Source organism: Psammomys obesus, unplaced genomic scaffold (genome assembly GCF_907164565.1).
Source record: "Psammomys obesus unplaced genomic scaffold, mPsaObe1.curated_primary_1811, whole genome shotgun sequence".
NCBI lineage: Eukaryota > Metazoa > Chordata > Mammalia > Rodentia > Muridae > Psammomys > Psammomys obesus.
In genome coordinates, this window is record NW_026589447.1 from 1,459,864 (window position 1) to 1,478,507 (window position 18,644).

Consider the following 18,644-nt stretch of genomic DNA (forward strand, 5'->3'; position numbering starts at 1 on the left):
TAGAATAAGCATTTCAGGAACAGTTTGGGGTGTATAAACAATGGAAGGATGAAAAAAGTAAAAATGTAGAAAAGTAGAAAAAAGTCCTTACAATAAACAGTTCAGATCAGTTGGATACCTACATGGAAAAATATAGGACCTGACCTTTATGTCGCCACCATACACAAAATCAACCTCTGTTGGCAGTTGGCTTGCAAATCTAACTATGAATGTCACACATACAAAAACTTTTGATAATGTATGACCATGTCTAATGATTTCAAAGTCAGAAAACACTTTTAAAAAATACTTGTTTTAATGCTATATTTTCATTCCATGCCTCTTCTTGTATTTAACATCAGGTTGTAGAAAAGATTATAGAAACAATTCTCTATCCTGTACGACATCATAGTTCTTCCCAAGAACATTTTTTTCTACTACTTTGGCAGACTCTGCATTATATATTAAGCAGACTCTGGTGTCATGGAAGGATGATGAGCTGTTGAGGCACAAGGACAAGCCATTGAGGAACGCCCTTTATGTAACTAATATGTTACATAATTTCTAGGATTAGTCTTTGGTCTTGCTCTCCAAGCTGTAGACATTCTCAGGTAAATTAAACCCCTTGTTTTTCTTAAGGTCCTCAACCCATCCTTTTTCTGGAAGGCAAAAATTTATGTGCTCAACCTTGACAGACATTACAGTATAAAAATATAATAATTTTTCCTAAACATTTCAAAATATATAATTGTAAGATATATTACTCTGTTTATAAAATATATGATAAATATTTGTAAAAATGAACAATAGCTCACATTTTATTATGTATTCTACATAAAATTTGAATTTATGGTTATTACTAAAAAAATACTTATTTTGTGGTACACTTGTATGTGTGTGTATGCAAGAGGGCTTCAGATTCTCTGGAGATGAAGTTAGATGGTTGTGGGCTGCCTGATAAGGGTGCATGGAACCAAACACTGACCATCTCCAAAAGCAGTACATGCCCTTAAACATTGAGCCATCTCTTCAGATGTAGAAAATCACTGCTTAAACAGGATACAAAAACACTACCCACAAAAGAAAATTTTGACACATTAAAATTAAAGCCTTCTGTTCATCAAAGGATAGTATAAAAATCGGCCACAAATTTGAGAATGTTTTGCAAATTATAAGAAATCATTTCCAGGTATATAAAGATTTCTAAGGCTAGGGAAGTGGCTCAGTTAAGAGTACTTGTTGCTCCTGAAGAAGACCTGAGTTTGGTTTGAAACACCCATGTCACAACTACCTGTAGTTCCAGCTCCTGATAATCCAGAGCCCTCTTCTGGACTCTGCAGAAAACTCCACTCACATACCCCCACACAGACATAGACATACATACACATAATTTAAAATAAAAATAACATATTTTAATTATATAAGTAAGCTGTAAGAACAGGGAAAATAGACATATATATATATATATATATAAAATGGATAAGCACTTCATGAAGCTATCAAAATTGATAATAGCATATGATAAGGAGTACAACCTCATCAGTCTTCTGAGAAGAATCCTTTAAAATCCTAAGATAAAGTTAAGGATGTAACTCATGGGCAGATACTTATCTAGCAGACCTGAAGCCTTGAGTTAGAGTCTCAATATCACATACAATAACAAGATATCAATACAAACCCACTCACCAGAATAGCTGTGATTGCAAGGTATAGAAAAACTGCACTTCTCCTTCATTACAGATGAGAATACAAATTGTCAATAAGTTAGAAAAACTATCATCAATAACTTAAAATAATGTATTCTCTATTACACAGAAAATAATCCTAGGTATAAATACAATGGAAATTCTAATAATTAGAACTAAAAGACATTTATGAAAGTATCTGAAACTTCATTATTCATAATAACTCCGAACTGGAAGTAATGTACATATTTATTATGATGATAAGGAATTTATAAATTATGATGTAATTTAGCAACAGAATATAAAAAATATAAATTAAAAATATCTGTCTACAATAATATGGTTACCACAAATATAGTGTTAACCAAGAACCACAAGATTCAAAAAAATACATATATCTGATTTCATTTATGTACAGTTCAAAATGAAAAAAAAATTATTTCTGATAATAGAAGTCAAGGCAGCCATTATCTTTGGAGAGTGACGCTGACATAGTGAAATATCAGTAATATATATCTAATATAATCTATGTCATACTTATATAGATATATCAGTAATATATAGTGATATAGATGGGCACAATCAAGGTTTTTCAGGATGTTAAAAATATTTTATTTCAAGACCTAGGTGCAAGCGACATGAGTGTACTCATTTTGTAATAGTTTGTCAAGTGGTATAATTATGAAGTGTATGCCTTTCTGTGTTTGTATTATATGTCAATAAAATATAAAGAAAAAGAATAGAAATGAGGGAGTAAGTGCTGGGCATTTACAGAGAAGTCAGGTAAAGATGGTTCTCTACCAAAGCTGCCTTGCACACAAAGGCGCAAGGCTTTTCTTGATAATACTATGGGAAATTAAATTCACTTCAGAAATTCTCTAGGATAAGAGATCTTCTCTACAAGGTAATTACAGATCTTTTTTCATGAGATCTAAGAGAGAAAAATGAGATCCAAAAGCAAATAGAGCATCAAACAATGTTATTACAAAAAAACTTTTAGTACCATCTTAGAGGGAAAGTGTGAAACTAGGAAATGGATCACATAATTAGGATTCCTCATTTCCACTTCACTTACTAATTATCTTAAAAACAAGGAAACGTACTAATGGGACTATTTACTCATCTAAGCAAGACTGACAACTCAAAGACTTAGCAAGGAGGAGAGAAACAGACTGTTTTACAAAATGCCTTTGTTTTCTATAAATGCTAGCAGAGTAGTTCAACAACTATTTTTCTACTTAGCTATAACTAGTACTATATTAGGAATCATGAAGACAACAGAAGGTAGATTTCTGAGGAGTTTTAATGTAACAACAGGAGATGTATTAAGATGAAAATCAGAAATGACAAAATAATCCCCAAAGAGAATATAGTAGGTGACTTCCAGGAGTAAAATTACTGAGAGTGAAAATGAGAGGGATACTATGAACCTAGTTTATCAAAAGCCTTAAATAACACATTAAAAAGTCTTCATTTAAACTCATAATAATATTTTATCTAGATTCCATATCCACAGTTTGTAGGGCCTGTTATGTTCAACATGAATCATCCAGAATGATTCTTAGTTATTAGGAATATTAAATCCTGGTATGCTAGTGATACAGCTATACTCAAAGATTTCTGTAGAACTTTAAAGCTAGCCTCTATGACATCACCTCAAATAATTAGGAATATACCTCAAATATCTTCAACAGTCCTGAATAAATTCCTATTGATCTATGTGTAGTTTAGATTATGAGATACTACCTTCATTTATCTTTCTTAACATAATTTCTCCAACATTAAAAACACATAATACTTAACACTGTATCTAACACAGAGAAAATTCTATTTATTGGGCTTAGATCATCAAATTACACCAATATATTAAGAATATTATCTCTCTCCTGATGTGGAAGACTTTGATCATCTTTCTCTCTCTGAGACAGTTCTTTTTCTAGACTGGAAAAAAACTAGAAAAGCCCCCACACACATACCTTTGATCAATTTAATTGGGTTTCTGGAGACTTTTATCAATCAGCTGTTAGATTTTTCTTGAGGAACAGCCACCAGAATTTTCTTTCTGATTGTAGGCAAAAATTCAGCTTTGATCTTCATGGAAAAAAGTTTTGTTTTGTTGTTGACACATTCCTGAGATTTTCCACCATGTTTTTGACATTTGAGAGACATAATCATGACCAGACCTTCTTTTCTTATGGTGAGATCCAGTGATTTTCAATGTTTTTAATTATTTGTTGTCAAATACAGACACTACTGGTATATCTCTAGCCCTTACACTAATCTTCACTAAGTATCCCAGATACAGTTATTTATATCTCTTTCAGCTGAAGGAGACAGTCCATGATTCCAGAAACTCTTATGCCACCCTTTCACTTTTATGATCAGAGACCGTGTCCCTAATTTGTAACATCTCCCTTGCAGAAAATTGCTACTTTTGCTTTTTTGTGTCCTGAATTTCTTCTGTATCCTTTTTTTTTTAAAATATTTTTCTTTGTTGAAGTATGGTATATACACCTTCACTGGTTTCTAGAGTCTTTCTTTGAGTCGTAATTAGGAGTCCTCAGTCCATTCATCACGTAAGTATGGATAACTTTACCTTTGTCTAAACATATGTATGACCTCACATAATGAAATGCCATCTACTGTTCTGCTCACTGCAGTTTAGTTTCATCAGCTTTCCTTCACTCTTTCTAAATATATTGGTAGGAAACCCAAATTACTGTCCACTGGAGGATGCATGCTTCTATCTCTGATCCCCTCTGTACAAGCTGTAACCGCAGCGGCTTATGTTGAACAACTAAAATATAAAATATGACCTACGTGGCTAAGTCTCACAAGGTTGTTTATTTCCTAATATATGAATCAGAATTTGTCAGTACCACTTAGAATTTTGACTGTCAGCAGATACTACGATTAAATGTCACTGCAAAACCAGCAGAGGGTGCACCAGGGCACTAGAAATTTTACCCAAGATATAGCACATCAATTTAACTGGATTAGCCAATCAACTGTTCCTTAATTTATTTATTTATCTATCTATCTAACTATCATCTATCTACCTACCTACCTACCTACTTACCTATCTATCTATCCATCTACATGCTAAAACTAATATCCTCAAGAGGAACAAGTTGAATCTGGGCTAAAATTTCCTCAGTATTTATTTGAATTCTCCTGAAAGTGAAATTCAAGATGAATAAGGAATACATGGTTAAACTTAAGTCTGGCCAAAGTGTAGTCAGAGCAGAACAAAATGACACAGATCTGAACCCTTCATTTTGTAAAACAACAAACAAACAAACAAACAAAACCTATGGAGTGCCAACCTGGCAACTTGTTGTCCCTTCATTTCCCTTCCCCCACAAAGAAAAAAATTCTCAGCAGACACTATATTATTGGGGAATGTGTACTAAATTGGAAGGTGAGGGAGCACCTTAATCCTAGTTTTGACTCAAATGATGATATCTTGGGCCACTTATCTCTTGAGAACTATATGTTCTCCAAAGGAATCAATAAAATAGACTCAGGTGGTACCTTACAAATTTGGAAAACTTCAATTCCAACTGATACCAATAAATGTAAAGAACTAGTATCTTTTGACTGCCCCCAAAATACTAAAATAGAAAGACTCAAGAGCAGCAGATAAGAAGCTGTACTGAAACACATAAGTACTTTAGTACTACACAAGGGTAAGCAACTAAATGCCATTGCAAAGCTATGAGAGTCCCATGCCATCACAGAAGCTCTAGAATACAGTTGTCCCACCAATCCCCAATCTGTAAACAGGGCTCTAGCCACCCTGATTGCCAAAAAACCTTGACCACCATTTGAGCAACAAAATTTAATTCCTTCATAGATAGATAGACAGATAGATATACATATATACATATGGATATGTGTATATATATATATATATATATATATATATATATATATATATATATCACAAAATATCAATGTGCAGCTACTAAGTATCTCTACCGGGGATGAGGAGGGGGAGACAAATAAAAGACCTCCATAGTCCTAATTAATTCTCATTTAGCTATAGCGTTCAGAGTTTCGAGTATGAGAAGCATGGCTGCTGATTCTATTCTTTGATAAGCTGTTGTATAAGTTGGTGTGTGTCTGAAAGACACTTTAGATCTGGGGCAATTTTACCAAGCACACTGCAAAAGAAGACAGGTGTCAGTCCTGACATTGGAGTATTGTCATGAATGTCATAGCTCTAAAGTGTACAACTCTGAAGGCCAAAGTGGCACAAATAATGCTTAATGAGTTGTGACAATGACTATGGATGTAGCGCCAACTATAAAAGGCTTCCATGCCTCACCTCAAGTAAGTTAATTACACAACTTGTTTTCTCCATAAAGGACAAATTCACCATTAGTCTTTAACCACCTCAAAAAAAAAAAAAAAAAAAAAAAAACCTTGGATGCCTTTCCTAAGATTCATATGGGACACAACTATAGCAACCCCAAGAATACTTAATATCAACTACACTAAACTAACTTGAATAAAGAGTTAGAAAAACAACCAAGCTACTGGTTTGCTAAAAGGGATACAAACACTCTCAAGATTATAAACACCAAAACAAAGTGTCAACTTCCTGCTCTGAAAGTTATAATGAAAAGTCTTCACACCCACTGCACCCCACTCCATCCACAAGGGTGTCAGAACCGGCATGCAAAGGGTGAGTTTTATTTCCATACATTTTTTTAAAATTGCTGTTCAGAAGTTGTCTAGCAGGACGGCATATTTCTACCAGAATTCCTCAGGGGCGCTGATCCTCACTAGAACGCAGAGGACAATCGGTCTCAAATTGCAGGTAAGTGTGAAAAAGCTCACTTTCTGGTCAGCGCACAAGAACCCGGCGCTGAAAGTAAGGTTAAAAGTTGTTTCAACGGGCGTGGAACAGTTATTACAGCTGTTTACAGCTCCAACTCCAAAGAGGAGCCTGCTAGTGCTCGCATCAGTTCCGGACACGAAGAAACAAGCACCGTGGGCAGAGAACTTCAACAGGGGCACAAGGGGCCAAGCTGCTAGCCATTAGAGGGCCACGGGGGCGACGCAGGCACCTCTTCCACCCGCTGGGAGTGAGGCCGGCCAACTTTTCCCGAAGCAACCCACACCCCCGGGGGGCGGCGCGTGCAAGTCCATGGGACCTGAGACGGTCTGAATGAGCCATGCCAGGAACTGAGGACAACCTGCCCAGGACGACTTCTCCCTAGCACTCTGGCCCACTCCCAGGTCCTGCCCTGTAACTTTGCTCAGAGTGGCAGAGTCCCCTGCGGCGCAGGCCCCCGCCCAACCTAGCAGGGGAGGGGGCCTCCAAGGCCGCCGCCCCTCCTAGGTGACTCACCTGGTGCCGGTCCTGGGAGTCAGGGGGGAGTGGATCTTCTCCCAGTTCCAAAGGCTGCTGTTGGAAGGACGGCTGCCCGAGGTGGCGGGTGATGGGACCGACAGGGTCGAGGCTACCAGGGCTGCTTAGGGTGCCAGAGGTGCCAGGAGCACCCGGGCCGCCAAGGCGGGACTCTGTTCCCCGTTCCCGCCGCAATTCGGACCGCAACTCTAGGTAGCAGCAGAGCGTCAGCAGGTGGAGGGCCAGCGAGAGGCCAAAGAAACCCAGGAAGAGCCGGCAGCTGTTCCCTTCGCCCGCCCGAACAGGGGCCCCGCGACAGCCGCAGCCCTGGCTGCCCCGCTCCCTTGGCGCTGCCTCGGGCAGGGGTTCCCTGCGCTCTACCTCAGGGTAGCCCATGGCCTCCAGAGACAACCACTGTCTGAGGCCCGGGAGCCTCTGCCTCTGCCTCAGTCTTTCAAGACCCCTGACAGGCGGCTACTGTCCTGCCATCGGCTGGGGGCTGCAGGGACCCGTTCCTGAGCGACGGTGGCTGGGCGGGACAGAACAGGGAGCAGCCGCATGTGCAGCTCCACTCCGGGGGGTGGGAAAGGGAGGAGGAGGGGCGGGAGAGAGGCGGTGCTGCACAAGAGGGAATGAGGGAGGAGGTCCCCACCTACCCCGCCCCATGCCTCAAGGGGCGGCCGGAATGCCCAACCACGGGCCCGCCAGGCCTGAGCGCCCCGCCCCCTGCCGTTCCACTCGAGCCTTCAGCCGTGGGGCGGGACCTGGGGGCGTGGGGATTCACCTCTGCCTGGCAGCCCCACCCAGCCCTCCTGCTTGCCCCGTTGCAGTTGGTGACTGCCGCTGTCGTTCATCTCTGGACTCCACCCCCCCCTTTAACCCTTCAGCGCCGCCATGGGGGAGGGCAGGAGGGGGAGGCTGAGAAGAATTTGGGAACCTTGGAAAGAATGTGGAGCAAAGGAAAGGGGGCAGAAACTAGCATTAATAGAAATGTTTGCAATTAACCGTAGTTGCTAATAACATCATCCAGTACTTATCTGTTGCTTTCAATCTTCAAAGCGTTTAACAGACGTTAAACTAATTAAAACAGTTCAGGGGTTTGGAATGAAACCATGCCTGCTGTGTTTGCAATTCAATGTCTCGCCAGAAGAAAAGGAGACCTAAGAGCCTAGGAACCAAACAGATGGGGGATAGGCAACCTCACTCCTAGAAGGGAGCATAGGGAGGGTGCTTACTGCCAAGTAAAACTGAACTGATGCTCTTCCTTGAATAGTAAAACAGTCTCCTGGATTTTTTTTTTTTTGATAAATTAATCCATTCAACAGATATGCATTGATCCCCTTTACACCGCAGAAAGCGCTGTATGAGAGAACTCACAGCCAAAAGTTTATCTTCTTCCTGGACTACAGAAGTTTTGAAAGAACATGAGCCTTCAAGATGCAGGTGGGGAGACTGAGGGTCACAACGAGGTGAATTTTTACAAGGGTGGTCCACAGACTAGCCAGACCCTACTGGCATCTCTCCTTGCAGACGACTGTTCTGGCCTCTCCACCCTTCCCATGCTTCCCCTGGAGTGTTCCCTGGGGGAAGTTCAACAAGTCAGCCAAATGTTCCAGATGTACACTGCTGCAACTGCAGCATCTTCAACAGCTGCGCCAATCAGAAACAGGGGCCGAGAGAACATGGCAAAGGTCAGAACAATAGACCTGGAAGTGAAGGCTGGAAAAGATTAGTTGTCAAGAGTCACAACTGACAAGAGATACTAGTCCCGAGATTTTAGCAGGGCAAGCATACACTTCTTTAGCCAGTAGGCACTCTCATTTCCATGTAATTGAGAAATTAATAATTAGTAATTTTATTGACTTGAAGGAAGCATAGTAAAAAGCCACTGAGGAGGTTCAGGGATGCCCCAGAGCACTTAAAGGTAGGCCTAACACCTGGGCTGATAAGGGAGAAGAAAAACACAGAAGAATATAGAAGAGGAGACAAAAGAAAAACAAAACCAGAAGCATATGGTGGAGAGGTCAGTGCAGAGAGCACAGAGGTCAGAAGCTTTAAATATATCAGCCGCAGACAAGTTTTCTTTCATAGCCTTGTGAATAGTCTCAGTGCTTCACAAATATGTTTTTGTCCTCTTTCTAACCTTCCCCCACGAAACAAAGTTTGCAAAGGATCTCATCATCACACAGATAAAGAGGAAAAGAAAAGCTTGCAACGGCAGCTCTCACGATCTACTTGTCCAGACCAGGAATTCTAGATGCTAGGAAAACCGCCAAGCTGATTTACTTTAATTATCACAGCCAGGATTATTGAAAAGAATGCTAGATCAGAAGTCAGGAGGCTTTGCTCTGCCACTAGTTTGTTGGGTCACTCTGAGCAGAGCTATGTACCTTTTTTTTTTTTTTTTTTTTTTTTTTTTTTTTTTTAGGGAGTGGGGAAGCACTGACTTGCTTTCTCCAACTGTAAAATGAAGAGTTTAAACTGTTGCAGCTATTACATTACGCCTTATCTGTCTCATCGCTGGCTATGTTTAATTTATTGCGCACACAGTTTAAAGAGACTATCTTTTCTTCTTCTAAAATGAGAGGGAAATAAATCAAGTCCATCTCCTTATGGTGGTGGTAGTGGTCATGGCCTTAGTGGTGATGCTTAAGGATCTTAGTGGTCTCTGCTTCCCATGTTCTACCAGAATTTTAGTTTTTAAAATGTATCAGTTTGTGTGTGTGTGTGTGTGTGTGTGTGTGTGTGTGTGTGTGTGATGGGTGGAGCTTACATGCCACTGAGCACATGAGGACATAAGGAGGTCAGAGGACAACTCTGTGGAATCTGTTTTCACTCTCCACCTTTACGATAAGTCCCAGCATCAAAGTCAGGTCATCAAGCTTGCACTGTAGATCAGCGCCTTCATCTGCTGAGCCATCTCATTGTGGCTCTTCTTATAATAATTGAACCAAGAAAGATTTTGTTTGCCCTATTGCCCTCAGAAGCCTTCAGAATTGCATTTGATCTAGAACCTCATTTTAATTCTCAGGAGGCTTTATATGCTTTAGAAATATCACATTGAGCAGGGCAGTGAGAAATGCATGTGGTTATAATAATTAGCATTATATTAATGAAGTGCTATGGATTGAACCTAGAAATTTCATATGCACTAGGCCCCCATCCTACAAGTTTCCTTTTATTAATATGTTGTGTTGTGTGTGTTGATGCATTGCTTCAGTCAGCTTCTCTGTTTTCATGTCCCCTACTGCATAAGTCTCAAAACAATAAACCTGTGGGTGACATTCAGCAAACAGATGTGTCGTGTTTGATGTAATATTGGCTAAAACAGGGAAAGAAAATTACTGAAAAGAAAATTCAATTCTAGCATTTAGAAATCTGGAAGTTTCACATTTTTAGATTGCTGCTTTCCTACTTTTCTAAATATAAAAAAAAAATTCACAAGACCTGTTAACATTGGATATGCATTACCTATGGCTATACCCAGCTAAAACTGCCCCTTTGAGATAAATAGGAATAATCAAGTTCTACATAACCCTTACCTTACTTGTCTGATGCAAAGGTATAGGCTCTTGGCTGCCATATAATCTGCCATTCCAACATTATTATTTGCTACCTTGCAAAGAAGTCATGCTACCGCAAGCTAAATTCTCTATCTCTTCCCATACCTCTGCACATTAGCCTAAGCTACTATTTTTTATAAGAAGGGTTGCCCACCTGCAAAACAAGATAAATCCTTCAAGAATCAATGTGCATATTCTTTTTACTCTAGCCTTACAACTCACTTCAGATTTTCTTTCATGCTTTCATTGCACATTGAAGGTACATACCTTAAAGATATCAAGTATCATGTCATATTTTATTTCATATAGTTTTCTCACCACTAAACTGAGCTTCTTGGTGATAAGAATAATGCTTTTTCTTTTCTTTCTTTTTTTTATAATCTTTAACTACATTCTAAGCATTTATTCTTTTTTTGTCATTTTTTAACTTTTATTAATTGCACTTTATTCACTTTGTATCCCCCCATAAGCCCCTCCCTCCTCCCCTCTCTATCCCACCTTCCCCCCACTTCTTCATGAATGCCCCTCCCCCAGTCCACTGATAGGGGAGGTCCCCCTCTCCTTCCTTCTGATCTTAGTCTATCAGATCTCATCAGGAGTGGCTGCATTGTCTTCCTCTGTGGCCTGGTAATGCTGCTCCCCCCTCAGGGGGAGGTGATCAAAGAGCCAGCCAATCAGTTTATGTCAGAGGCAGTCCCTCTTCCCAAGAGTCATGCTTTTTCAATTTTTATACTCCCAGACCTACCATTCAATTAGCTTCAAAATTGTTTGTCAACTGAATAGGCATGAAGTCATCTACAATGAGTTAGAGTACCTAGACTTCCAAAGAAGGAAACTTGTTTGTGGGATATCTGTGAATTCAGTTTAAGAAGCATTTCTTGAGTCCCAAGCTGCATAACATATATGGAAAGATACAAAGAACATAAAACCACATGACGGGGTAGGGATGTGGCTCAGGAATAAGTAATAAGAATTAAGTAAAGTCACAAGGCCTTGGATTTCATCCTCAGCATCAGCAATACTAGGAACTGGGCTCAGGGCCTTGTTCATGTTAGGTAAACACTATACCAGTGAACACCCCCCCAGCTCCCTCATTGGCTGTTCTTTCCCAAGGAATTTCATTTCCTATGTTTATTTGTATTGGCCAACTATTAAAGTAATAGGAATTGACAACCCCTGAACAATAATATTAAATAAGGTGACAAACCATATGCATGTTTGTAGTCCCAGATACTTGGAAGGCTGAAATGTAAAAATCACTTGAGTGCAGAAATTTAAGGACAACCTATAGTCAGACTCACATCTCAAAACACAAAAGCAAAAATGTTGACAGTCCCTGTACACCCACCAACTAAGTGGAATGTGCTAAGGAATTGGGCAGGAACTGATGTTAAATACTTAATATTTGATTAAGTATTTAATTGATACTAAATATTTAATATTAATAAACCTCCAGTAGATATGGTCAACGCACAGAATAAATAACTGGTATAGAGATCAGAAGGGTAACTATGATGCAAGTACTGATTGTTGGTAGTTGAGAGGAATGCATTTGGAAATAGATCCTCATTTGAATCTTAGGTTATTTACTTCTTAGCTATGTGATTTAATACAAGTAATGATTGTCTTAGACCAGCTCAGTTTTCTCATGTGGAAAATAGAGATGACATTATATGCTTTCAAAATAGGTATTTTGTAAGACAGCTGTGCTTAAACAGGATGTGTGGAAGAGGGAAGAGTTTTGCTCTACTCTCTTAGGGTTTTTGGCAATTGAGCCTATTAAATAAACTGACAGCAGGCAGATTAGGAGGAGAAAATGAATGTAAGATATACGATTTACAAAAAAGCATCAACATGAAAGAAAAAGATGAATGTCAAATATGCAATGAGATTTAGAAATATGTCTATCCTCATCATAAGGGAGAGGGAGGTGAATGGAGACAACTAAGGAGAATATACATTTAAGAACAGTTCAGTGGAAATTCCTCCTTATAATTGTTCCAAAGTAGCATATTAGGTGTATGACATCCTTCAGAATCTATTTTTCAAAATTTCTGGAACTTCAGATGCTACACACACAACAACAACAAGAAAACCATATGTATGATTTTTACCCAAAAGGAATCAGAGTAACCAACTATTGCAGTTCTTAAGAACATGGTAGAAATACATAAAAGTTACATATTTACATACTTTGTACTTATCAATTGCTAGTCCCTTTTTATGTATTAAAGGTATTAGATTTTGAAATCGAGCCCAGATGTATTCACCACCCTCCCATAACTGTTTGATGTGAACATCCAACTTCTTTGTTTACATTTTCATTCAGATGTCTAATGGATACCTCAAACTCAGCACAGCCAAAACATGGATTTCTCTCTCAAACTGGGTTATATTACGGTATTTTGTATCAGGGTAAATGGCAACTCCATTCTTCCATTGTTCAGTGAAAGGGGGAAAAAAGCCAAAAGCAAAAACTTTTGAGCCTATCCATGAACACCTTACCCCCAGTCTGCTAGTGAATGGTGTCCTTTAATGCCTTTGAAATACATCCAGACCCTGATTATTTCTCATCACCTCCATGTCATCAACCTAGTCTATGCCCTTAACACTTTGTCACCTGGATGACTCTTGGATTGCTAGAGCCTTCTACCAATTCTAAATGCTTTTGGTTTTTCCACTCTACAACATAGTCCCTCTAGAGATATTCTGTTACAATGATTAATCAGTCACTTCTCTACGTCAAATCCTCCCATGGCTCTCTGGTTTGCTCTGAGTTCTTACCTTGGTTTACTTTATCTGAATACTGAATATACTGATGGGCTCCCATCCTAATATCATTCTCCTTGCTTACTTTGTTAGTTGTTTTTCTATTATCGTGATAAAGCACCATAACCAAGGCAACTTATAAAAGAGTTTAGTTAAACTTATAATTCCAGAAGGAATATCCATAACGGCAGGAAAGGCATGGAGCAGAAAATTGGGGGTTCACATCTTCAATAGCAAATACAAAGTTGAGAGAGAAAACTGAAAGTGGGTCAAGGCTATAAACCCTTAAAAGCTACCCCTAGTGCATAGTTCCTCCAAGTAAGTCTCCACCTCCTAAAGGTTCCACAATCTCTACAAACAGTGCCCCTAGGCAGGGACTAACATTTCAAATACATGAGCTGATGGGGGACATTTTTATTCCAAATCACCTGTTTGAAACATGTTACTATTTCAAATCCTCTGCTGTTCCTTAAACCACTGAAGCATGCTACCCCTTAAGAATCATTTCATCTGTGTTCCCTCCTTGCTGGAAAACTATTGTCTCACGTACTCCATGGCTTCTCCCAGTCTCTTCTAAGGTGTCAGCTAAAAAGAAATCTATTCTTGACCAACTTTCTACCATACTCTTTTTCTCTTTTACTTTTTGACATACTGAATATTTATTGATTGTGAGATTCCTTGGCAGCCGCAAATATAGTATCAGTTCCATAGTGACAGAAATTTGTGTTTAATTTTGTCCATCGCTTTACCTACAAGACCCTGAATGAGATACTTATTCAAAGTGTTTGTTGATGAAATGAATGAATGGGAGTAAGAGGAATGAGGCAGACATAGTCAGACATTTTGCTAGACAGCCAAGGAACTTTTTTCAATACAGTGATGCAGGAAGAGATAACCATCTTCATGTTTGTGGCACCTCATCCAAAGAAAAGAGTTCTCAGGACCACACAGATAACTAGAAGGAGGGAGGTGAGGGATGCTGTTTTAACGTTCCTCTCCTATTTGATAGTGTTTCTCATTAACTTCCATGTGAGTTTCTATTGTAGCTACTTCATCTGGGAGGAAACTGAAGTTCAGGGGGATAGAATCATTGGTACAAATTCACAGAGATTAAGTGGGACATTATGAATTTGCACCTAGGTCTGACTGGATCAGAAATCCATGCTTGGTCCTTCAAATTACACGCATCTAATATCAGATCTCAAACACAGCTTCATAGCGCTAGACATGCAGACTTTTGGAGTCCTGGAAGGGTAGAGTAATAATCTAGCTGAAACTTGGTGTCTTCTCCCTTTACCTGTTGGCTGTTGTCACCACCTTCTACCTGCAACTCCAAGGCCATCATGCATACTATTATTAGATGAATATACTCAAATATGGGTCGTATCAGGTCATCTTCCTATACAGTGATCCTTAATAGCTTCCCAATGGCGATGAAACAGTGATCTGACTCCTTGGCCAGCTCTTTATTTGGCCCTGAGCTCCTTTTCCAGCTTTGTTGTCACTAGGTCTCTGTAACTGCTGCCTCTGGGCTCTCACTATTAGGAACAAATGTCTACATTCCCACTTCTTTGCCTTATACTGTCTCATTTCAATTTCCTTTCCTTTTTGTCTCTTTCCTATCATCTCCTCTACCTATTTGGAAAGCAGTGTGTTCTCCTTTTTCAATTCTACAATGCTATTTTTTTCATGCATGCATGTGTACCCACATATGTGTGTTATGTGTTGAAATGCATGTACAAGTAAGTACACCCATATCAGGTGTCTTTCTGAGTCACTCTCCATTCTATTTATTAAAGCAGGATCTCTCAACGATCCAAGAACTCTCCTATTCCTGCTATGCTAGCTAGCTCACTTGCCCTGAAGATGCTCTGTCTCTGCTTTGCAAGTGATGGGATTACAAGCAGCCACCAGAACTTCCAATCTTTTTATGTGAATTGGGGGAATTTGAACTCTAGCCTTCATAGCTACATTGCAAGAACTTTATTCACAGAGCTATTTTCCCCAGCCCTTGTTAATTATTTTTAATTTTCTATATTTATGAAGTATGTTGTGATAGCTCAACTCATGTATACTACATGTAATAATCACATGAAAAGAGTTAGCATTTCTATCTCCTTAGGCCTAATCCAAGACCTAACTCATGTTCTACTTTCTGACATGGCCTGCCTTCCCACAGTGCTCTCCATCAGGACACCTTCATCTGCCACTCATAGCATGCTACTCCTGATTGCTAATTCATCCCCATTCTGTGCAAGTGTCTCATTTTCCCAGCTTACCTTCCCTTCAATTCTCCTTGAGAGACCCTGCCCTAACCCCCACAGGGCCTACCTCAAGCCAGTGTTTACCAAATCCTTGCTAATGGATTAAGTACTCTGAACAGATAACTTTTAAGCAGGATTTTGAAAGCAAAAATGGTGTGGGTTTGATGGAAAGAAGACAGCTGCTCTAGGTAGAAGGCTCAATGAAATAAAATGCTGATCACATTTATATAAGGAAGGCTTCCAGGACTATTTAGGAAAAAAACCTTAAACAGACACTCACAAAGAAGGCAGAACAACAGATCTTTTACTCACTGGAGGAAACGACTGAAGCCATAACTGACAAAGAAATGTTTTCAGAAATCTGCAAAGAATGATAAGGACATTGAAATTCCTCTTGCTATAAACAAGCAAGATGGCTCAACATGGAATAATCATTTTACAATAACATCTTTGGCTACTCATGAGTGGGTGAGCATATGGGAAAATCCTCACTCCATGAAGGAATTTTTCATTCAAAAACAGAAAACCTTATTGGTGGCAGAATGTCATGTGCATCTATGTCCCCATCAATTCATATAAGCCCCATTGTTCAGGCCATCAAGTAGCATTAAAACACATACTACATATTATTATACAGGGCCATGCTACATTTACATCAGGCCAATAGAGAAATCACAGATTACATTTTAGTGGAGTGGGACTTTAAGAGAAAATTTACAGTGTTTATTTTGTTGTTGTTGTTTTTTTACAGGTTCTTATATTCAGCATAACTGTGTGTGGTAGATAGGCCATTGCGTCTGCTTTAACAGGAAAGTACACAAAGTTGAATGATTCACCTAATGTCAAATACGCAGTAGCCTTGAATTTTAGCCTGGGGTTCACTTTCTCATTACACTGTGGTGTTCATTTATCACACTTGTGTTTATGTAGTTGATCTGACCAAAGCTTTTATTGATTTTTTTCCCCCAAGATCTGAATTTCCTAGTCATAGGTAATATGAAACTTATCCTAAGGATCTGAGCCCTAGAAAGTGAAGCCTCCTCCAGGAAATGATCTTAGTTCTATAAGAAAGATTTAAAGGCATCTGAAGTTGTAATAATTATCCCAATTTCAGCTCAGCTCAAAACAGGCATGTCAAAACTGATTTTTCTAAGAAGTACTGACCCCTCACTTGGGTCCACAGGTAACTAAAAGAAGAATGAAAGTCTGACATCTCTGCCTTCATTTTGTTTCTGTCTGTCTCTTTTACTTTGCCTGACTGCACAGAGATAAGTCATTGTACTAACCCTACAGATTTCTTGGATTCTAGGAACAGCAAAATCTCAGAAGAGAGATGCTATTCCCACATAAGAGGACACTTATCTCAAAAGGGCAAGTTTGAATCCACAGTAACTAACAGATTAACAATTTGATATTTTATCAGACTACCTTGCAGGACAGACTAGCTAAGACAATGTCTTAGTTTGTTTCTGTAATAAACACCATAAGCAAAGTCAACTTAGGGGAAAAGGTTTATTTTAGCTTACAGCTCACACCTTACAGTCTATAATTAAGAAAAGCCAGAGGCAGGAAGTCAAAGCAGGAACTTGGAAGAGGGGACTTCCTTCTGAACTCATATTCAGTTACTTTTTTTTTTTATAGCTCAGGCCTACCTGCCTAGGGAAGACACTGCCCACCATGGACTGGGCCTTCCCATAGCAATCATTAATCAAAACCAAAAAAATATCCAACTGACACACCCAATCTAATGGAAGCAATTCTTCAGTTGAGATTCCCTCTTTCCAGATAACTCTAGATTGTGTCAAACTGACAAAAACTAACCAGTACAGACAATAATGGGTGAAAGGTGTGTGAACTACTTAATTGTACAATTCCTTTTGACCTCTGTTAAAACCCAACTTTTATGCCTATATCACCAAATTTGGGGGACATTGTATCTGTTTACAACTTCCTCTTTGCAATGTGCTCCACTGAATTATTCTTTCTCAGCTTTTCATCATTAGGGACAGGTGGCCAAGCCCAGCTTGTTGGGGATGCTAAAGCCCAGACTTCCATTCTATAGAATTCTCCATCTAGATATATGAAGTGTTAGTATGAAGAGATTAAAGTATCCAGTTCATTCAAAAGTAAAAGGGTATATACCCGGCAACAGCATTAAATGTTAGAGACAATAATTCAAACAATAATGTAATATATACATTTTAAACAGAACTTTGCTTTTTATAAATGTCATTTCACAGAAAAGTGCCTGCAACTGACTTTGTCACCCTCCACTGTACTTCTGACCTGAGCTAAATTCACAGGGACATTTCTAGGAGCTAAAAAGTGCCAAATTATACCAGTTCCAGAGCACTTTGAACAAATGATGCAAATTACTCCATTCCAATAATTTCCTGGGCCAGCAACCTGTCTTAGTAGGTAAAGGCACTTGCTGCCAAGATGTAGGACCTGAGTTCTATCCTCAGAATTCACATGGTAGAGGGAGAGAACCAACTCCAACTATTGCCAGATGCCTTGTTTAATGTCACACGCACAAACATGCACGCGCACACATACACACACAAATACAAACACACAAACACGCACATGCACGCACGCACGCACACACACACACACACACACACACACACACACTGAATAAATAAATGTTAAAAATTAAAAACAAAAAGACTTTCCTTTAAAATTGAGAAAAGGGCTGGAGAAATAGTTCAGATATTAAAGGTAATATCCCCCATCTAAAAATGCAGAGAAAACTAGTGGCCATGGGTTGAGAAACACTAAGTATGTAGCCTCTTGTATTGAATTTAAGCAATTTTCTTGTCTGCCTAATGCTTGATGAAAGCTCAGAAAGAATTAGGTAACTGTCTGGCTCCTGAAAATATGGAAATTATGAAGCCTAGGCCCAAGAAAACAGTTCCTAAAGCCACGCTCCAATTTGAACTTGAGTCTTAGATAGCAATGTTTAGTAATACAAATATACTTTTGTATAATAATATACATACAAATCAAATGATAGAATTGGGGT

The 18,644-nt window shown here is 39.2% G+C and overlaps 1 protein-coding gene across 5 annotated transcripts in view; it reads right to left on the minus strand.

The window, feature by feature from the left end:
- Nucleotides 1–7,578, minus strand: part of Eda (ectodysplasin A) — a 435,364-nt gene extending 427,786 nt beyond the window's left edge. For all 5 annotated transcript variants that reach the window (XM_055605108.1, XM_055605107.1, XM_055605106.1 and 2 more), the window contains exon 1: nucleotides 7,024–7,578. In XM_055605108.1, the coding sequence (XP_055461083.1) occupies nucleotides 7,024–7,419 (396 nt within the window). In that variant the 5' untranslated portion in view covers nucleotides 7,420–7,578. The remainder of the gene's footprint in view (nucleotides 1–7,023) is intronic.
- Between the last annotated feature and the right edge of the window lie 11,066 nt (nucleotides 7,579–18,644).